Raw genomic sequence first — 19,561 nt, 5'->3', positions numbered from 1 at the left:
ATGTTTGTCGCCACACAGTACTGTTTCGTTTGATCATCGGTTATTGTTTTTGTTCCTGTGTTCAGTTTTGGATTTATATTAAAGACATGAACACTTACCACGCTGCGCTTTGGTCCAATCCTTCTACCACCACAGACAATCGTTACACCATTACTGTTACCGAGATGGTTGTTCCAGTTTAGTAGCTTTAGGTAGTCCCATTATTCAATCATCCATACTCTGGCAGACATTCTGAATGTAGGTAGCGGGTGATTAAAAGTACCAATTGTTGAACATCCTCACCCTGGCTGGATTCCAATAGGAATTACATATCACTTTGCAAACCAGCATAATGTGACTTGCAGACCTGATGTGGCCTGTAAACCTGGAGTTTCCTAACACCAGGCTCTCAAAGACTTTATGGTATATGCAAAATTGCCATACAAATATATTTTTTAAAGGCTAATAAGGCTGCTTGAACCATTCATAGGAAGAACCCTTCAAAGAGAAAATAATTATCTGCAAAACTATTCATAGAGATAACCATTTACAGGGGGCTCTATGAAGTACCCTACATAGTGTTCTATGCAAAGGGTTCTACCTACAGTAGCACCAAAAAGGGTTACCATATGGGAACAAAATGAAGAACCCTATATGTTTCTAGCACCTTTTGTTCTAAGAGTGTACAAAACAAGCTGCGAGTTGAATTTTGTTTTATTGGTGATCAGTTAAATAATATTTTTACTTTAAAAAAATTTAGAGCACCTGCGCTTTCCATGACATAGACTGACCAGGTGAATTCAGTTAATCTATGATCCCATATTGATGTCACTTGTTAAATCCACTTCAGTCCGTGTAGAGGAAGGGGGAACAGGTTAAATAATATTTATTTTGCCTTGAGACATGGATTGTGTATGGATGCCATTCAGAGGGTGAATGGGCAAGACAAAACATTTAAGTACCTTTGAACGGGGTATGGTAGTAGGTGCAACGCTGCTGGGTTTTTCACACTCAACAGAAAATAAGGTCTGAGGTTAACACAGGTTTAAGAGAACTTATACATTTTGTTCTATGAGATAATATCAGTCAGTTAACATGACCTTTATGAATTATGAAGCGTTTGTGCTTTTGATTACAAAAATCCTTAAAAAGGTACTAAGTGACGTTAGCTGGTGAAGATTCTCTCATGTGTTTACCACAGACCTTATTTTTGGCGTTTATCCAAAATCCCAACAAAACCCCCATTAATTTCCCCATAGGTTTTGGCCAAGGAGCCATGGCGGAGTTAGTGCCTACAAAAAGACATCATTACTATTGCTGTCTATGTTGCCAGAGGTTTTATTAGAGATCAAGTCCCTACTCACAATGCTTTCTGAATTGAATAGTATCCAAAGTAATACAATTAACAAGCAAATGTGTGTCCTCAAAGAATGTCTTGAAAACATGGAAATGGAACCTAAAAAATAGATACTTTTGCACATTGGCCACCGGAGGATGCTCCTTACTATAACTCAGATGAATACCAGTCTTTATTTCTGGAAACAGAAATACAGTTTAATACAATCCGAGATGAATTACTGGTTGTAGTTTTGGCTTGTAAACATAAAAAACTGATTCAACAGATAATTAACATCCAGGTTTATTACTTTAGTTTCAAAATAGAAAGTTGTTTAAATAATAATAAAGCTGTATAGAAAGAATCCACATACATCAGACATGCTATCACACACTTAAGGTAGGAGGGTGTTGGTAGAAATGTGACCAAAGGTTTGAGAAAAGGTTTTACTAATTGGGGCAGACTAAATAACAGAAAGCTTTCTGCTGTACATGTTATAGTGAGGAATAGCCCATGATCATGACTCAGTTCCATTCCATTACACACATTGGATGAATGCGTCTTCTGTACAGGGGAGTTTTGTTAAGAGCCCCGACGCTGAATCTGAACAATAATACGCATCGCTTGCGGTACGGTTTTGGAAGCATAAGGACCTTATGTTATAGATCAGCAAAAAAAAGGTTCAATTGATACAGACCTTGATAGGGTCAGGGTCAGTGTTCCCACACGGCCATATCTCTATGTTACGGCGCTTATTTACGGAAAACAGACGGAAGAGGCAACCACCTGTGCTCATTACAGAAGACGGTGCTCATAACACCTGTGTAAGCGTAGTTCGGGAAGTGTCGTTTTCTCAGATGGAGGCACCCATAGCTGGATCTGTGCAAAACCGCTACACTAAGTGTATATTTTTTATTTGAAGGATTCTTTCTGATGAAAGATAAGGGCCATATGTTTCGAAAGCCGCATCGCAAGCAATGATTGACGTTTGTAGTTCAAATGAGCCAGTCGTGGGCGAAGCTAATGGCTGAAAACTGTAGGGAGAAGGAAGACTGCCGCCTAGATTTTGAGAGTCAAGTGAGGTGACACTGGAATGGGCATAGTATGTACATAATAAACACATACAGTACCAGTCAAAAGTTTGATCACAGCTACTCGTTCCAGGGTTTTTCTTTATTTTTTACTATTGTCTACATTGTAGAATAATCAAAACTATTAAATAACATATATGGAATCATGTAGTAACCAAAAAAAGCGTTAAACAAATCAAATATCAATTTTATATTTGAGATTCTTCAAAGTAGCCACCCTTTGCCTTAATGACACTCTTGGCATTCTCTCAACCAGCTTCATGAGGTAGACACCTGGAATAGATTTCAATTAAACAGGTGTGCCTTCTTAAAAGTTAATTTGTGGAATTTCTTTCCTTCTTAATGCGTTTGAGCCAATCAGTTGTTTTGTGACAAGGTAGGGGTGGTATACAGAAGATAGCCCTATTTGGTAAAAGACCAAGGATAAGGTCAGAGTTAACTGCACCTCAGATTGCAGCCCAAATAAATGCTTCACAGAGTTCAAGTAACAGACACATCTCAAAATCAACTGTTCAGAGACTGTGTGAATCAGGCCTTCATGGTCAAACTGCTGCAAAGAAACCACTACTAAAAGGACACCAATAATAAGAAAAGACTTGCTTGGGCCAAGAAACACGAGCAATGGACATTAGACCGGTGGAAATCTGTCCTTTGGTCTGATGAGTACATATTTGAGATTTGTGAGACGCAGAGTAGGTGAACGGATGATCTCCGCATGTGTGGTTCCCACCGTGAAGCATGGAGGAGGAGGTGTGATGGTGCAGGGGTGCTTTGCTGGTGACACTGTCTGTGATGTATTTAGAATTCAAGGCACACTTAACCAGCATGGCTACCACAGCATTCTGTAGCGATACGCCATCCCATCTGGTTTGGTCTTAGTGAGACTATCATTTGTTTTTCAACAGGACAATGATCAAAACATACCTCCAGGCTGTGTAAGGGCTATTTGACCAAGAAGAGTGATGGAGTGCTGCATCAGATGACCTGGACTCCACAATCACCCGACCTCAACACGGTTGAGATGGTTCGGGATGAGTTGGACCGCAGAGTGAAGGAAAAGCAGCCAACAAGTGCTCAGCATATGTGGGAACTCCTTCAAGACTGCTGGAAAAGCATTCCTCATGAAGCTGGTTGAGAGAATGCCAAGAGTGTGCAAAGCTGTCATTCACAGCAAAGGGTGGCTACTTTGAAGAATCAAAACTGTATAACATTTTTGCTTACTACATGATTCTATGTGTTAATTCCTGACATTTACTCCTAGTAAAAATTCCCTGTTTTAGGTCAGTTAGGATCACCCCTTTATTTTAAGAATGCGACATGTCAGAATAATAGTAGAGAATGATTTATTTCAGCTTTTATTTCTTTCATCACATTCCCAGTGGGTCAGAAGTTTACATACACTCAATTAGTATTTGGTAGCATTGCCTTTAAATTGTTTAACTTCGGTCAAACGTTTCGGGTAGCCTTCCACAAGCTTCCCACAATAAGTTGGGTGAATTTTGGCCCATTCCTCCTGACAAAGCTGGTGTAACTGAGTCAGGTTTGTAGGCCTCCTTGCTCGCACACGCTTTTTCAGTTCTGCCCACACATTTTCTATAAGATTGAGGTCAGGGCTTTGTGATGGCCAATTCATAATTCATAGACGTCGTCACTATTATTCTACAATGTAGAAAATAGTAAAAATAAAGAAATGCCCTTGAACGAGTAGTTGTGTCCAAACTTTTGACTGGTACGGTACATGGCAGTAATGAACACAAAAACAAATGTTGGGCTGCATAGTTTCCAGACTGATATCCTCAGTGTGTTAGGATGACCAGAGGAAGAGCAATTATTTTTGGTAACTCTTCGAATAATATAGAAACAGTGACACTGTCCTTTCAAGTCAGCAGGCCTAAAATTAGGTCCTACTCTTCTACAATACTGTATATTTCAGTTCTAATGGAGTATTTTATAGATGAAAGTTATAGGCTCTAATAAAATGGTAATATTGCATCTTTGATTTGGCTTTAAATATCTAAATTAGGTCTTTGCAAAATTGTGATAAAAACAGTATCAAAATGTGTTTCTTGCTATGCTTTTTTGCTCATCTCAAAAACGTAATTCATACATGATGGATTGTGCTTCAAGAGACACTGTTTCTCTGCATGGGGTTGGCATCCTCTACTATACTCTCTAGTGGTGTCTGACTGACTGAACACAATAGCAGGAAAGATGTTGCACTTTCTCCCGTTTAAAAGAGGAAATGTGTCACAGCCGGTGTGTGACCCCTGGCTTTCCATTCCACTTCCTGCCCATTTTTGCAGGTAGGAAGGGTTAAGAAGAGTGTCCTACTCCAGGGCAACAGCCCTATGCTATTAAAAAAGTGTCCCATCCACAACATGAGAAAAACTGTCATTCAGAGCACAGCATTTTAAAAGTGTAGGTTTTGGCAATTAACACAAATAGCTTAGAGAGTCACTCCTTATCCATAGTTCATGGTTTTCAGAGGAGGTAATATCTTATATGTCTGTTTCCAGACGGACACAAGCTCTGGGTTATTGTTGCTTGAGTAGCAGAAGAGTGAGTAGAGGTCTGTCCACCACCTTTCCTGCTCAGTTCCGTTTTAGAAGGGAGTTCTGTCCACTCCCAAAACTGGGGGCACTAGGCTCATGCCAGGACACCAGAGGGCAGCATAGCTTAGCTCCAGTAAGACAGGATCAGTTGTTTCAGAGGTTCAGTTTGGTGACGGGTCGCTCCCTGCTGGTCTCAGCTGATGAGTTGACGCGTTTGCGGTTGCGTTTCATCTTGGACAAGTCCTTATCGAACACCTCCCCGGAGCGCAGGGCTGAAACGAGGTCGTCAAATTCACCGTCTTCCTCACAGTTCTCCTTTGCCTTCTTGGCCTTGCGCTCCTTCTCCCTCTGCTCCTTCAGCTGAGGGGACAAAACAGGAGGAACTTAGTGACTCACACTTAGCATTGTATTTGGTGTATTGAGTAAATGAGCAGTACAGCAGTACAAGAGTAGTGCTCATTTACAATACTGAGTACATTTGAGTGTGACTAGGTCAAGAGTAGCTTGCGTATTGTGTAATCTCACAAACACTAGTTTGATACCCATTTGTAATAATTGTTACATAATGCTTGGGTGGTGAAATTGTGACCATAGGTGACTCTCTCTAGTGTTGTGGTTGGAGATAGACAATCTTAACAATCTAACCTGTGCTTCCATGCGGGCCCGTCGTTCCTCTTCCTCCTTGCGTCTGCGCATGTTCTCATTCTCCTGCTTAGCGTCAGCGAACGCCTGCAGGAATTGGTCGAAGATTCCAAAGAACTCGTCAGGCTGCATACGGGTTGCATCCTCCCCAAAATGCTGCACTGCCTTCAGAAACTGGAGAGAAAACAAAGACACCAAGTACTTCAAGATGGCCAAACTGCCTTTCCTGGAAAGAAAAAGGAGTATCTGTGATCCTTCATCAAGATGTAATGAAATGCAGTCTATGTGTCACAGGTGATTCAGTGTGAATGTAGGTGAACATTCTTTCAGTGATACACTAGGGATGAATGTGTGAGACCTTGTTGCCTGGTTGATTAATCTAGCTTTAAATCAGAACCTACCCCCATCACACCTGGGTTTAAATACTATTTGAAATCATAACTAATACATTATCTTGGCTTGGTTGAGCTTGTCTGGCACATTGGAACCAACAGAACAGTTGCAAATGTTCACCTGGCACTCCAGACAGGGAAGGGCAAACACTCAGTATTTGAAAGATCGTGGGAAACCGGGGGAAACCACGCCTTTGAAACTGATAGCCTTGACCCATCTTAGTTAAACACTAACTGCCTATATTCAGAGGTTCCAATGTCCACACAGTTAGACTGTAAGCCTTTAACATACTGTGCTCAAGTTACTATGTCCTTGAAATACAGTGAAACACGAGGCATAGCATTTCCAGATATATGAGTTGTTTCGATCTTTAAAAGGTGACTTCAAAGCTGCAGTAAGAAGACTGTGTGCTACCTACTTGGTTATGTGGCCAAGGATCATGTTACAGGATTTGCGATGCCCATCTATTATTTTTTATAGCTCTATTAGAGCTCCTAGTTGTGGAGAGGAGGGGAAAGATGGACAACACGACCCCAACCCCATAGAAATACAACTACTAGAATGTACATTCCCATTCAAGTCAGTGTTCTGTGATGAGTGAACCATTACCCATATTGAGTGTAACCATAAGTTGCCGTGGTCTGAAGGGCTTTGTCCTCACAGACAGACAGACAGACAGACAGACAGACAGACAGACAGACAGCATGGCCCCCAGCCCTCTGCCCCCCGTTCTCACCAGCTCCTTGGCCTCAGTCAGAGAATCATCCACCTCTGAAAAGCTGAAGCTGGCCACAGTGATGAAATGGCTCACCACAGACACAAACTTATCCCCCGAAACCTGAGGAAGACCTCTCTGGAAATCCAGCTCCTACAGGGAACAGCATTACAGGATAATTACATGATTGCCATCAGACAACCCACAACACAAGAGCACAGTACCATGCCCTTGGTAGAGGAGTGTAAGCCTAATTACACTGCCTGTGATATCATGTGTGGCTTCATTAAGGGAACCCAACATAAAATGGCCACTCACCATCTCCACACTCTTCAGACCAGAGCGCAGATTGTTGATGTCTTTCTCCAGCTCTGTCATACTGTGGATAAGAGGAGAGGAAAGGGAAAGAGAGGGACTGGAGTTTATTCACATGAAGCAATTACAAACCATCTGTGCTCCAATCAAGCTACAACTTAGAGACATGAAATGTGAGACAATAAAACCCAACTTCCTCCCTTCTCACTCAGGAAAGGAATAGATTCAGGGTTCACTAGGTTTGAACAGAAACTAAGTTAGATTATCTTTATTTTCAACATGTTTTCTTACTGTTTTAGGTTTCCCTAAATCTATGGTTTATGCTGTCTGCTATACTATTACTTTCTTCTGGTAAGACAGGAAGAAACACCTTGACCTACCAAAGGTTCTAGGGTTCACAGTTCACACTTCACACACTTGAATTAGGGGCAATAAGGACAACCTGTGCCTCTGACAAATCCAGACAATATAAATATGACCTTTGACCCTCTCTGTAAACAAGGTTTGTAAGGCAACACACACAGCAATACAGTCTTAACCTTTCACCTTTTCCATCTTAAAGTCAGGCACCATAAATTTGGCTTCGAGAGGAAGACTCAGTGGAGGGGGGTTCTGATTCAGTCATCCTTAGCAGCAGTTCTTACTTTACTTTAGCTGCCTCTGGAACACTCTGAAGCTCCTCCTGGAACACAGCCACTTTGGGATACTTCTGCTCCAGGATGGTGATTAGGTAATGCAGCAGAGTAATGTTCCTACAAACACAAATATCATATACATCACACACATCACTCTCTTTTAAACTTAGAGTTGTGTCATTTGGACAGGTCTCCTATGTACAATACATTTTTCATATCAATGCAATATAGATATATATATATATATACACTGCTCAAAAAAATAAAGGGAACACTAAAATAACACATCCTAGATCTGAATGAATGAAATATTCTTATTAAATACTTTTTTCTTTACATAGTTGAATGTGCTGACAACAAAATCACACAAAAATTATCAATGGAAATCAAATTTATCAACCCATGGAGGTCTGGATTTGGAGTCACACTCAAAATTAAAGTGGAAAACCACACTACAGGCTGATCCAACTTTGATGTAATGTCCTTAAAACAAGTCAAAATGAGGCTCAGTAGTGTGTGTGGCCTCCACGTGCCTGTATGACCTCCCTACAACGCCTGGGCATGGTCCTGATGGTCTCCTGAGGGATCTCCTCCCAGACCTGGACTAAAGCATCCGCCAACTCCTGGACAGTCTGTGGTGCAACGTGGCGTTGGTGGATGGAGCGAGACATGATGTCCCAGATGTGCTCAATTGGATTCAGGTCTGGGGAACGGGCGGGCCAGTCCATAGCATCAATGCCTTCCTCTTGCAGGAACTGCTGACACACTCCAGCCACATGAGGTCTAGCATTGTCTTGCATTAGGAGGAACCCAGGGCCAACCGCACCAGCATATGGTCTCACAAGGGGTCTGAGGATCTCATCTCGGTACCTAATGGCAGTCAGGCTACCTCTGGCGAGCACATGGAGGGCTGTGCGGCCCCCCAAAGAAATGCCACCCCACACCATGACTGACCCACCGCCAAACCGGTCATGCTGGAGGATGTTGCAGGCAGCAGAACGTTCTCCACGGCGTCTCCAGACTCTGTCACATGTGCTCATGTGCTCAGTGTGAACCTGCTTTCATCTGTGAAGAGCACAGGGCGCCAGTGGCGAATTTGCCAATCTTGGTGTTCTCTGGCAAATGCCAAATGTCCTGCACAGTGTTGGGCTGTAAGCACAACCCCCACCTGTGGACGTCGGGCCCTCATACCACCCTCATGGAGTCTGTTTCTGACCGTTTGAGCAGACACATGCACATTTGTGGCCTGCTGGAGGTCATTTTGCAGGGCTCCTTGCACAAAGGCGGAGGTAGCGGTCCTGCTGCTGGGTTGTTGCCCTCCTACGGCCTCCTCCACGTCTCCTGATGTACTGGCCTGTCTCCTGGTAGCGCCTCCATGCTCTGGACACTACGCTACAGCAAACCTTCTTGCCACAGCTCGCATTGATGTGCCATCCTGGATGAGCTGCACTACCTGAGTCACTTGTGTGGGTTGTAGACTCCGTCTCATGCTACCACTAGAGTGAAAGCACCGCCAGCATTCAAAAGTGACCAAAACATCAGCCAGGAAGCATAGGAACTGAGAAGTGGTCTGTGGTCACCACCTGCAGAACCACTCCTTTAGTGGGGGTGTCTTGCTAATTGCCTATAATTTCCACCTGTTGTCTATTCCATTTGCACAACAGCATGTGAAATTTATTGTCAATCAGTGTTGCTTCCTAAGTGGACAGTTTGATTTCACAGAAGTGTGATTGACTTGGAGTTACATTGTGTTGTTTAAGTGTTCCCTTTATTTTTTTGAGCAGTGTATATATATATATATGATTTTTTTTTTATTAAGTCTCAAACCAGACCATTTCTTACTTGTCAATGCTGGACTTGGTGTCAGCGATCTTGTTGAGTGAGGACACTTTGAAGCCATAGGCGTTTCCCCTCTGGCCCTTGTTCATGTAGTTACCAAAGGCCAGGACCACTTCCAGAAGCTGCTTGAGGTTGCGGCTCTGCAGCATCTCTTTAGAGGCCCTGGTTAGAGCTGGGGAGAGGAAGAAGTTACGAGGATACATTTTTATTTAACTATGCAAGTCAGTTAAGAACAAATTCTTATTTACAATGACGGCCTAGGAAGAGTGGGTTAACTGCCTTGATCGGGGCAGAACGGCAGATTTTTAACATTGTCAGCTCGGTTACTTGCCCAATGCTCTAACCACTAGGCTACCTGCCGCCCCAAAAGACATTGGTTGAATCCCAAATGGCATCCTATTCCCTATAAAGACTCATTCATACACTACATGACCGAACATCTCATTCCAAAATCATGGGCATTAATATGGAGTAGGTCCCCCCTTTGCTGCTATAACAGCCTTCACTCTTCTGGGAAGGCTTTCCACTAGATGTTGGAACATTGTTGCGGGGACTTGCTTCCATTCAGCCACAAGAGCATTAGTGAGGTTGGACACTGATGTTGGGCGATAAAGCCTGGCTCGCAGTCGACGTTCTAATTCATCCCAAAAGGTGTTTGATGGGGTTGAGGTCAGGGCTCTGTGCAGGCCAGTCAAGTTCTTCCACACTGATCTCGACAAACCATTTCTGTATGGACCTTGCTTTGTGCACGGGGGCATTGTCATGCTCCTACAATGTTATTATATGCTGTATCATTAAGATTTCCCTTCACTGGAACTAAGGGGCTTAGCCCGATCCATGAAAAACAGCCCCAGACCATTCCACCTCCACCAAACTTTACAGTTGGCACTATGCATTTGGGCAGGTAGAGTTCTCCTGGCATCTGCCAAACCCATATTCGTCCGTCGGATGGCCGTGATTCATCACTCCAGAGAACACATTTCCAGTGCTCCAGTGTCCAATGGCGGCGAGCTTTACACCACTCCAGCCGACGCTTGGCATTGCGCATGGTGATCTTAGGCTCCTGGAAACCCATTTCATGAAGCTCCCAACGAAGAGTTCTTGTGCTGACATTGCTTCCAGAGGCAGTTTGGAACTGGGTGTTGCATCCGAGGACAGACTATTTTTACACACTTCAGCACTCGGCAGTCCCATTCTATGAGTTTGTGTGGCCTACCACTTCGCGGCTGAGCCTTTGTTGCTCCTAGACGTTTCCACTTCACAATAACAAAACTGACAGTTAAGAGGGGCAGCTCTAACAGGACAGAAATTTGACGAACTGACTTGTTGGAAAGGTAACATCCTACGACGGTGCCACATTGGAAGTCACTGAGCTCTTCAGTAAGGCCATTCTACTGCCAATGTTTGTCAATGGAGATCACATGGCTGTGTGCTCGATTTTATACACCTGTCAGCAACAAGTGTGGCTGAAATAGCCAAATCCACTAATGTGAAGGTGTGTCCACATACTTTTGTATATATAGTGTACCTTTAACACCTTAGATAGCATTAAATCTGCAGGCTTTGAGTATTGCCAGCATCTCTCATTACAGTATGATTACATTTGACTCCACAGTCCAACCAGTTATTAAAATGGTTTAAAGGTAGATCATTTGAGCATGGAACATTGTAAAGAAAATCCTACCTTCAACTTTAGGTTTGACTTCGACGATTCTTTCAGCAAACTTCTTTTTGAAGTAGAGGGACTGTAACCTCTGCTGGTAATGGTTGATCCTGTATTGTAGTTTGAAGTGAAAAGGTTCACTAGAGTTTACATAGATACAACACTCCACTGAAACGGTTTGTGTAATATGATATGACGTCCTAAATGAAGGGCATGACCTTTTGAATAGAAAGTACTTTTGAATAGAAAGGTTTTGTTCATACATTTGATCAACACAGGCGTCTAATGACCTTGACCTCATTCTGAGGTTTTGTGACCAGACAAAAAAACAACATCTTTTGTACAAATGATCTTACTGGATTAAATACCCAACATGGAAAACTCAGAGCACATTTAATAAAGAAGCTCCTTTCCTTCTCCCTGCCCAAACGCTGTTTCCATGGCTACAATGTTTTCAGGAAGCCAAAACACAAACGTCGCCAGATCCTGGAAGGAAGTCTCTATTTCCCATAGTAAATGGCTTGATACCTCATGGAAAAAATGGTGCTACACTTGTACATTAGAACCTGCACATTGTTTCCCTTCCTGTAATCTAGTAATCCAATCTTCATTTGTAACACAGAATGCTCATTAAAGCGAGAGCTATTAAAACAGTGAGCCCTATCCCTGGGGTTTCGTTCTTTGTTGGTGCGCGAGCCGAGAATGTCTCCCCAGGGGGGCTTCTTCATATTAATTCATGAACAATATGAGGTACATGGAAAGTTCAGCTGCCTGCCGCCACCTACACACCAGCCTCCCCCTCAACCACAGCCTCCCCCTCAACCACAGCCTCCCCCTCAACCACAGCCTCCCCCTTAGCTTGTAGACAGTGAATCATGGTAAAGAATAATCCAAATAAATAAACAATTTACTCACTCACATATTTTACTTAAAACATAATATTAATAATCATCATAATTTGGTGGGTGCTCATTTGTCTTGTTACACATGGTTTGAAATGGAAATGTGTTTTTTGCATATCCTGAGACACCCTCAGAGAGTGGACATTGAGCAATTAAGTCCCTTGGGCAATAAAGTGCCTTGCTCAAGGGTACAGCAAGATTTTTCACCTTGTTGGCTCAGGGATTCGAACTAGTGACCTTTTGGTTACTGTCCCAATGCTCTAACCACTAGGCTACCTGTCACCACAAAAAAACTAAACAGTTTAGGGGCTGAATCTCATAAGTATAGTCCATAGTGAATTAAATGGAGAGCATCTATTTGACCTAAACAGGGCCAAATGCAGTGCTGTTAATTTGATTTACTAAAGAGCGATCCCAATCCTTCTACACTCCCCAAACCCTCACAGGACATGTCTAGAGTGATGTTCCTCAGCAGTTGGATATGCCAAAGAGATTTATGTTAAAAAGACGTTCACATCCAGCTAGCATGTGTCACTGTGTGTCATGCTGATTACATATGCTCCTAGTGTCGCAAAACAATGAGGGGATTCGATTAATCTGGCCCGGGCGCCTAGGTAGGTGTGTTTTGCACTGGGTTAAAGTTGATTACATTCATTATGGAACCGGGCTGCCTCCGGGCATGAGCTAGGTGGCCCATTCAAAGCCTAACAAAATTCTAGCATATTGTATGGAAAAGAGATGTTGTATGTTTCTGGACGATGCACCATTCTGCCTTGTTGACAACATAACCGAGAGGCGCAGATTACTGTTCCATTTGAGAAGGGCACTCCTCCCTCACCATTCAAGTCATGGGCCATAGACCAGCATTATCGAAGCCGCCCAATGATCGGTCTCAATTCCTGACATTTTATTACAACACTATAAAAAGCATGAACTGGCGCAAACCCAGAGAAAATGATTTAGTGTAGAGGTGCTGACTAACGGCAAGCTATAAAACAAAGAGTCACACACTCCATATGTATAAACTCCCAGTAATTTACTGGGTAAAACACCAATGTTTTGGCATCACTGTGCCTTCTTCAGGGTGATACTATAAACACAGAATGTGTTGTTACAATAAACTGACAATGGAGAAAGTCCCTGATGAAGACAACATGTTAACAATGAAGTAGTTTTTATGTCAACTTCCCTTGTCATCCAAGAGCACCTGAGTATTTTCCAGTATACCAACAACAAAATAACATCCTGTGGCTAGTGCCTAATATGGGGAATGTAGTGATACACATTGTAACAGTACCAATTTTGTATTATGATACCGAAACGAAGTCCGTACCTGCTCATCTCGTAGAGGAAGCGGTCAGCTTTGGCCATACGGTCCAGCTCATGCTTGTGCTCCTCCAGGAGATCCACGTCACTCTTCTCTGGGACAAACTTTAGCAGCTGGACAGGAACACAACAGGGGGAGAAGACCGTTACCAAGAGAGATCTTGTACATCCACATGCTAATCCCCATAAAGATTCACTGTGATAGCTAATGTGTGGTGAGCTTTCTGGCGCAAAATGTAAGGTAAGGCGAGTTTCCACCTTACTAAGTAAAGACAGCATTCAGATCCTTTAAACCCTTGCTAAATAACCTACACCATCCGGGCAGGGCCGTGCCCCACCACTACAAATACTCCCAATCCGTCACTAACTCAGTCCCCGTGAACACTTCAGCCTTTATTTATTTAGGTCCCTAAAGCAACCGCAACGAAAAGTCTTATAAAACTCGGGGTATCGTTGGACGGGGCAACAGTGTCTCCCGACACCTCCTGTCTCAGCCTCCAGTATTTATGCTGCAGTAGTTTATGTGTCAGGGGGCTAGGGTCAGTCTGTTATATCTGGATTATTTATCCTGTCTTATCCGGTGTCCTGTGTGAATTTAAGTATGCTCTCTCTAATTCTTTCTTTCTCTCTCTCGGAGTACCTGAGCCCTAGGACCATGCCTCAGGACTACCTGGCCTGATGACTCCTTGCTGTCCTTAGTCCACCTGGCCGTGCTGCTGCTCCAGTTTCAACTGTTCTGCCTGCGGCTATGGAACCCTGACCTGTTCACCGGACATGCTACCTGTCCCAGACCTGCTGTTTTCAACTCTCTAGAGACAGCAGGAGCGGTAGAGATACTCTGAATGATTGGCTATGAAAAGCCAACTGACATTTACTCCTAAGGTGCTGACCTGTTGCACCCTCGACAACCACTGTGATTATTATAACTTGACCCTGCTGGTCATCTATGAACATTTGAACGTCTTGGCCATGTTCTGTTATAATCTCCACCCGGCACAGCCAGAAGAGGACTGGCCACCCCTCATAGCCTGGTTCCTCTCTAGGTTTCTTCCTAGGTTCTGGCCTTTCTAGGGAGTTTTTCCTAGCCACCGTGCTTCTACACCTGCATTGCTTGCTGTTTGGGGTTTTAGGCTGGGTTTCTGTACAGCACTTTGAGATATCAGCTGATGTAAGAAGGGCTTTATAAATAAATTTGATGGATCGGATGGGAATTGGGACCTGCTATATGGTATAAAGCCATTAAGCCGCTACAGTAGAGAGTAGGGCTACATGATTAAGAGAGGAGGGCCCACCTGCTCCAGCATGTCTTTGGGCAGATCCTCCTGTTCGTCCATAGTCAGGATGGCCCTCTTGATCTCCTCATTGGTCAGCTTCAGCCTGCAACACAACAGCGTCAGCATTACCACAGAGGACTACTGTACACCAGTTCTAAATGGTCAACAAGAGAGGACACCAGTTTGACCAGTTGTACCAGTTAATGCCTTGTTATTGGTGTGTTTACTTTTCGTTTCAAAAGTAAATGTAAAATGCATTCCTGTTAAGTAATGTACTGTTCTACATGTGTCACCTAAAACAATTATCAGTTAGTATCCATTTTGAAAAGCACCAAGTGTCAGTTAAAAAGAACTTAAAAAAGAAAAATAACTTAATATCGTGTGCCGCACATTCAGCAGTTGCAGAAACAGAGTCAATATTTTAAGTCACAGCTATTAGAAAGAGCCAGCCAGCCAGCCAGAGAGAGCAGGTGGCAGAAAGCCTGGTGGTTCTGCTCTTTGAAAAGCTCCATTGGCAAACAAACACACTCATCATCATCTGAGCCTGAAGCCCTAGCCTACCACAGCAGACCACGGTGCTTTCTGACAGGACTTCTCACAGTCCGAATACCTGATTTAGGCACACACTAATGACAGAGCAATTAAGATTCAGTCATGTCAATTTTATTAAATAAATGTACATATTAGCCTTATTCAAAGTGTTGGCTATGTCTGAAAAGGCATGTTAATGCATAATTGATAACACTTTGCAGAAATAAATATTTTCAGGTCTGCAAGTTCGAAAAAAGGAATGAACCGCTGTTCATAAACCACAAATATTGAATGAGACTTTAAATACAGGAAGCAATCAAAATAGCTGAATCACTTAAACTTTCAGGTTTCATTTATAGTGTTTAAATTGAGAAGGATAGCTACATGAAATGAACTTAGTAGAAAGGACACAGGCCTCTGTTTGTGGTTGCTGCCATGGAGACCAGGGATGACAGTAATGAAACAGAAAATAGTTCCTGGCCAACATCATCCCGTTACAAAGTACATATTTTATTCTTGGCTGCACTCGATGTTTAAACACATTGTCAAATATGAAAAATGATCTCTCAACTTGAGTCGAAGTTGATGTAAATACAGAATTGCTCAAATGGTAGATTAAATACGAATTGAATGTAACTTGGCTGTGTACGTTAACAAATTAAGTGTGTGTATGTTTGTACACGTACATGTATGTGTGTGGAAAAAGACATTTCAAGCACCCATCAGATGGATACAATCACAATAAGTGATCTCCACTAATATAAGTAGGACATACTTCTGCAATGATGTCATGGGGTAGAAAGGTCAAATACTAACCGAGAGAGGAGGATGTTACAGTTCTGGGCTCTGCGACCGTCGATGACTGACAGCTCCTTGACCTTCTTGGAGGTCACCGTATCATCTTCGGACTCTTTCTGGAAGGAGAACATTTGGGAGGGAAGGAAGAGTTTGAACATGAACCGTAATTAGCTGAACTTCACATTCCGTTCATGTAAACACAATATTGTATAATTTATCACACTAAGGCACTTTGGGATGGAGGCTAGTATGCAGAAAACAGCTAATTATTTTTGTACATGACCTTAAATGATACGCTCTAACATCAAGCTAGATTTAGACAGCTTTACTGTTTAATAAACACCCAATTGTAAATCACTCATCATACTTAAGCATTTTTGGATGCAGTATTTGCTGAATGCAGCAAATGCTTGTGACTATATGACCTTAATGATACTCTCTCTGGGAGGAAGAGCCACACCTAATACACCAGGGTTATATTCATTAGGGCACACGTAGAAAAATATTTTGCAACGTAAAACAAAAATGTGTGTTTCCTATTGTACAAGCCCAAGTAGTCATTGCCTGTCTCAGTCAGTATTCAAATTTGTGCGTAATGAATAAGATCCAGGAATAACAGTGCCCCATGCTATGCTAGGTGGAGGGCTGTGGCTGACTCACACCTGCATACAGTTTAGCTGTTGATCAACGGCAATAGGAACAAGTGTTTTTAAGGCCTCTTCCATTTCACCACCTGCTGTCACATATTGAAAACTATGGTACATAGTAACCAGACCACAAAACAGACACACGCACATACACAAAGACTAGACACGATACCCATATGCATCCACCATAAACCCTAACAAAAATCCAGGATGCACAGGAGACACACAGTATGAACATAAAACAGCAAATTGTTCCTTTGACTGGGTCAGTATTTGAAATGGAGGACAGCTGTGAAACAGGCTGTGTGAAAAAGTGTGTTTGGCGATCAATTGCTTCACCCCAAGAATACAGGAGAGATTTGTTTTTGGTAAACGGAGATCTGGCACTTTTTTATAGTTCCAAGACTCCAGCTGCTAGCAGAATTGACTGCGTGCCACAAAACCAATTTGGCTAATTATGTTCAGAAACACCTTGAAATGATAACCAATAAAACAGTTCATTCAAACATCATGTTGGTGTGTTTAGAAGTACAGTATATTCCAAAAGTCTTGATTGAAAGAATAAATCCACAGAAACACAGAGATCGAGGCTGCAGGAAGACATGGCTTTCACAAGTATTTCACCTACGGACACATATACACACGATCCCCATAGACATAAACAGGACAGAGACAAGGAGAGAGAGAGAGCGAGAAAGAAAGAGAGCAGCGTACGATGAAGGACAGTAGCGAGCATCAAGACAGAAGCGTCACAGAAGCAGAGCAGGGTAAACGTCAGAGGTCAGGAGGTCACTCACCTTGTTATTGTTCATTGTTAAGAAGTCCTAATCAGGTGGGTGGGCAGGAAGCAAGGAAGATTCGGCATTCATTATTAATTAGAACAAGCGTGCAGTAGGCTATGGTGAAATACAGGGCCAGCTCAGCGGCCAGTGATGCATTTGTTTGTGAGGAAAAGTGGAATCATGAGTCAGAGATGCAAATTAACTTTGTTCAGACACGTCATAAACAGCATGGCTTAAAATTCAAAAATTCCTTATACGACATAATGAATTAAATTTGATGCAACTTTATTTATACTTTTAAGGGGCAGTTAGTAATGGGAATTGGGCCCTAGTCTAACCTTTCCTATCACAGTCTTTTTAGGTTGGTTAAAGGAAAAGGTATGGGAAAAGTGATAGCTGGAGGATTTCAACTGAACTAGAGTAGACATTGTGGACATATAGAGGCTTCATGAAAAATGCCACGCTTCTGATGCAGCATCAGTAAACTATCCAAGGACCATGTTATCAGCATGGCTACTTCCTGTTCCAAACATTCATTCTGTCTGGGAACACTCACAAGGTAGATGATTCAATTGAACGGACCTAAACATAAAATAAAAAGCTAGCCTGGTCCCAGATCTGTTTGTGCCATCTTGCCAAGCCTTATGGTCATTGTCACCATAGGAGTTGGCAAGACAGCATAAACCGATCTGAGACCAGGCTATAGTAAAATGCTCTGTAATGGCCTGATTGCCCTTTAAGCCAGTTCCAGACAATGTGTTGAGAAGTGCTGCTGGAAGGATTCAGTTACAGAGTGCAATGGCATGCATGTGTTTATCACTAGCTAGAAGTGTTTGTTAGAACAGCATGGTCGGTGGCCATGGAAACACTCAAAGTAGTTACATGCAAATTGTTAAGTGATTTGAGGTCTTGTGTCCTGTCCTTAAGGATGAATTGCTATATACTGAAATGCCTTTTCCCTACAGTAATACTTTGGTATTTAGGTGATAAACTGTACCTGCTGTCTCTGGTATGCAGAGAAGGTCTTCTCAATGTCCTCAAGGTCCAGGATCTTGAAAACCTTGATGTCATCGACGTCCGTCCACACAGTGCCCTCCAGCTTATTCTGCAACAAAACAGCCCCCATCCATAACTAAGACTGTAAAAGCCATACACACACCCCTGGAACTCTAGAGGTTACAACAACAACATATAAACACGTCTAGGGCTGGTTTGCGATATTGATTTCATGCCATTGTGCAAACAATGCAAGAGATAAAAAGGCAATCCTTATCCTTCATTCCCCCTGGACAGTCAGATGTAGCTACAAAAACCTCTGTTCTGTCTGCCTCGTCAGCACAACACTCACTCCCTCTGTACTAGACAGACATGCACAAAAAAATGTAATTACTGGCTTTGTCCAAAATGATACCCTATTCCCTATTAAGTGCATTACTTTTGACCATGGTCCATAGAGCTCTGGTCGAAATTAGTGCACTTCATGGGGAATAGGGTGCCATTTTGGACGCAGCCCTTTACGGTCTGACTAAGCAGAACTCACTGACCTCAGCCAGCTTGGCCCAGTTGAATGACTTGAGTGGGTTGGAGGGCTGGGGGATGTTCTTCTTTTTCAGCCCTGGTCCCATGGGAGCTCCAGGTGGAGGAGGGGGACCAAGGGGAGCCATGCCTGGAGGAGGAGGAGGTCCACCGGGTGGAGGGGGTGGCGGTGGAGGCATGCCCCCAGGGGGTGGTGGAGGGGGTGGGGGCATGGCAGCCTGCATGGGAGGGGGTGGTATGGGACCTCCAGGGGCCCCAGGTATGAGTGGAGGGCCACCAGGAACACTTGGATTTGGCCTCTGAAAAAAATGGGACACATCGGGATGTACATTCGATTAGTACTGGATGTATTGCAATAATTTCTGTTACATGATGGAAATCATAGAAGCACTCTGTACTAGCTAGAGCAGTTCTAATCAACATATATTGATTTGGAAGAACATCACAAGGCAATGTTGTTGTTCATGACTAACTGTGCAGTAATCAAACATCCTGTGTATCCACTCCTAAACTGAACGGCTAAGGGGAATCTCAATCGCACTCCACACTGCCCTTTCACACCTGGACAAAAGGAACACCTATGTGAGAGCGCTGTTCATTGACTA

The 19,561-nt window shown here is 43.0% G+C and overlaps 1 protein-coding gene across 3 annotated transcripts in view; it reads right to left on the bottom strand.

Moving 5' to 3' along the window:
* Window positions 1-1,301: 1,301 nt before the first annotated feature.
* LOC139553357 (disheveled-associated activator of morphogenesis 1-like) overlaps window positions 1,302-19,561 on the bottom strand; it is a 93,028-nt gene continuing 74,768 nt past the window's right edge. For 2 of the 3 annotated variants that reach the window (XM_071365601.1, XM_071365602.1), the window contains exons 14-26: window positions 18,965-19,255; window positions 18,418-18,525; window positions 17,436-17,462; window positions 16,010-16,107; window positions 14,681-14,765; window positions 13,396-13,502; window positions 11,182-11,270; window positions 9,501-9,669; window positions 7,668-7,775; window positions 7,027-7,087; window positions 6,730-6,861; window positions 5,604-5,774; window positions 1,302-5,318 (exon numbers count right to left, since the gene is read on the bottom strand). In XM_071365601.1, the coding sequence (XP_071221702.1) occupies window positions 5,112-5,318; window positions 5,604-5,774; window positions 6,730-6,861; window positions 7,027-7,087; window positions 7,668-7,775; window positions 9,501-9,669; window positions 11,182-11,270; window positions 13,396-13,502; window positions 14,681-14,765; window positions 16,010-16,107; window positions 17,436-17,462; window positions 18,418-18,525; window positions 18,965-19,255 (1,653 nt within the window). In that variant the 3' untranslated portion in view covers window positions 1,302-5,111. The remainder of the gene's footprint in view (window positions 5,319-5,603; window positions 5,775-6,729; window positions 6,862-7,026; window positions 7,088-7,667; window positions 7,776-9,500; window positions 9,670-11,181; window positions 11,271-13,395; window positions 13,503-14,680; window positions 14,766-16,009; window positions 16,108-17,435; window positions 17,463-18,417; window positions 18,526-18,964; window positions 19,256-19,561) is intronic. The other variant, XM_071365603.1, reaches the window with a different exon arrangement.

Source organism: Salvelinus alpinus, chromosome 25, assembly GCF_045679555.1.
Source record: "Salvelinus alpinus chromosome 25, SLU_Salpinus.1, whole genome shotgun sequence".
NCBI classification, from domain to species: domain Eukaryota; kingdom Metazoa; phylum Chordata; class Actinopteri; order Salmoniformes; family Salmonidae; genus Salvelinus; species Salvelinus alpinus.
Note: the sequence above shows the minus strand (reverse complement) of the source record. Positions and strands in the feature narration are given on the sequence as shown.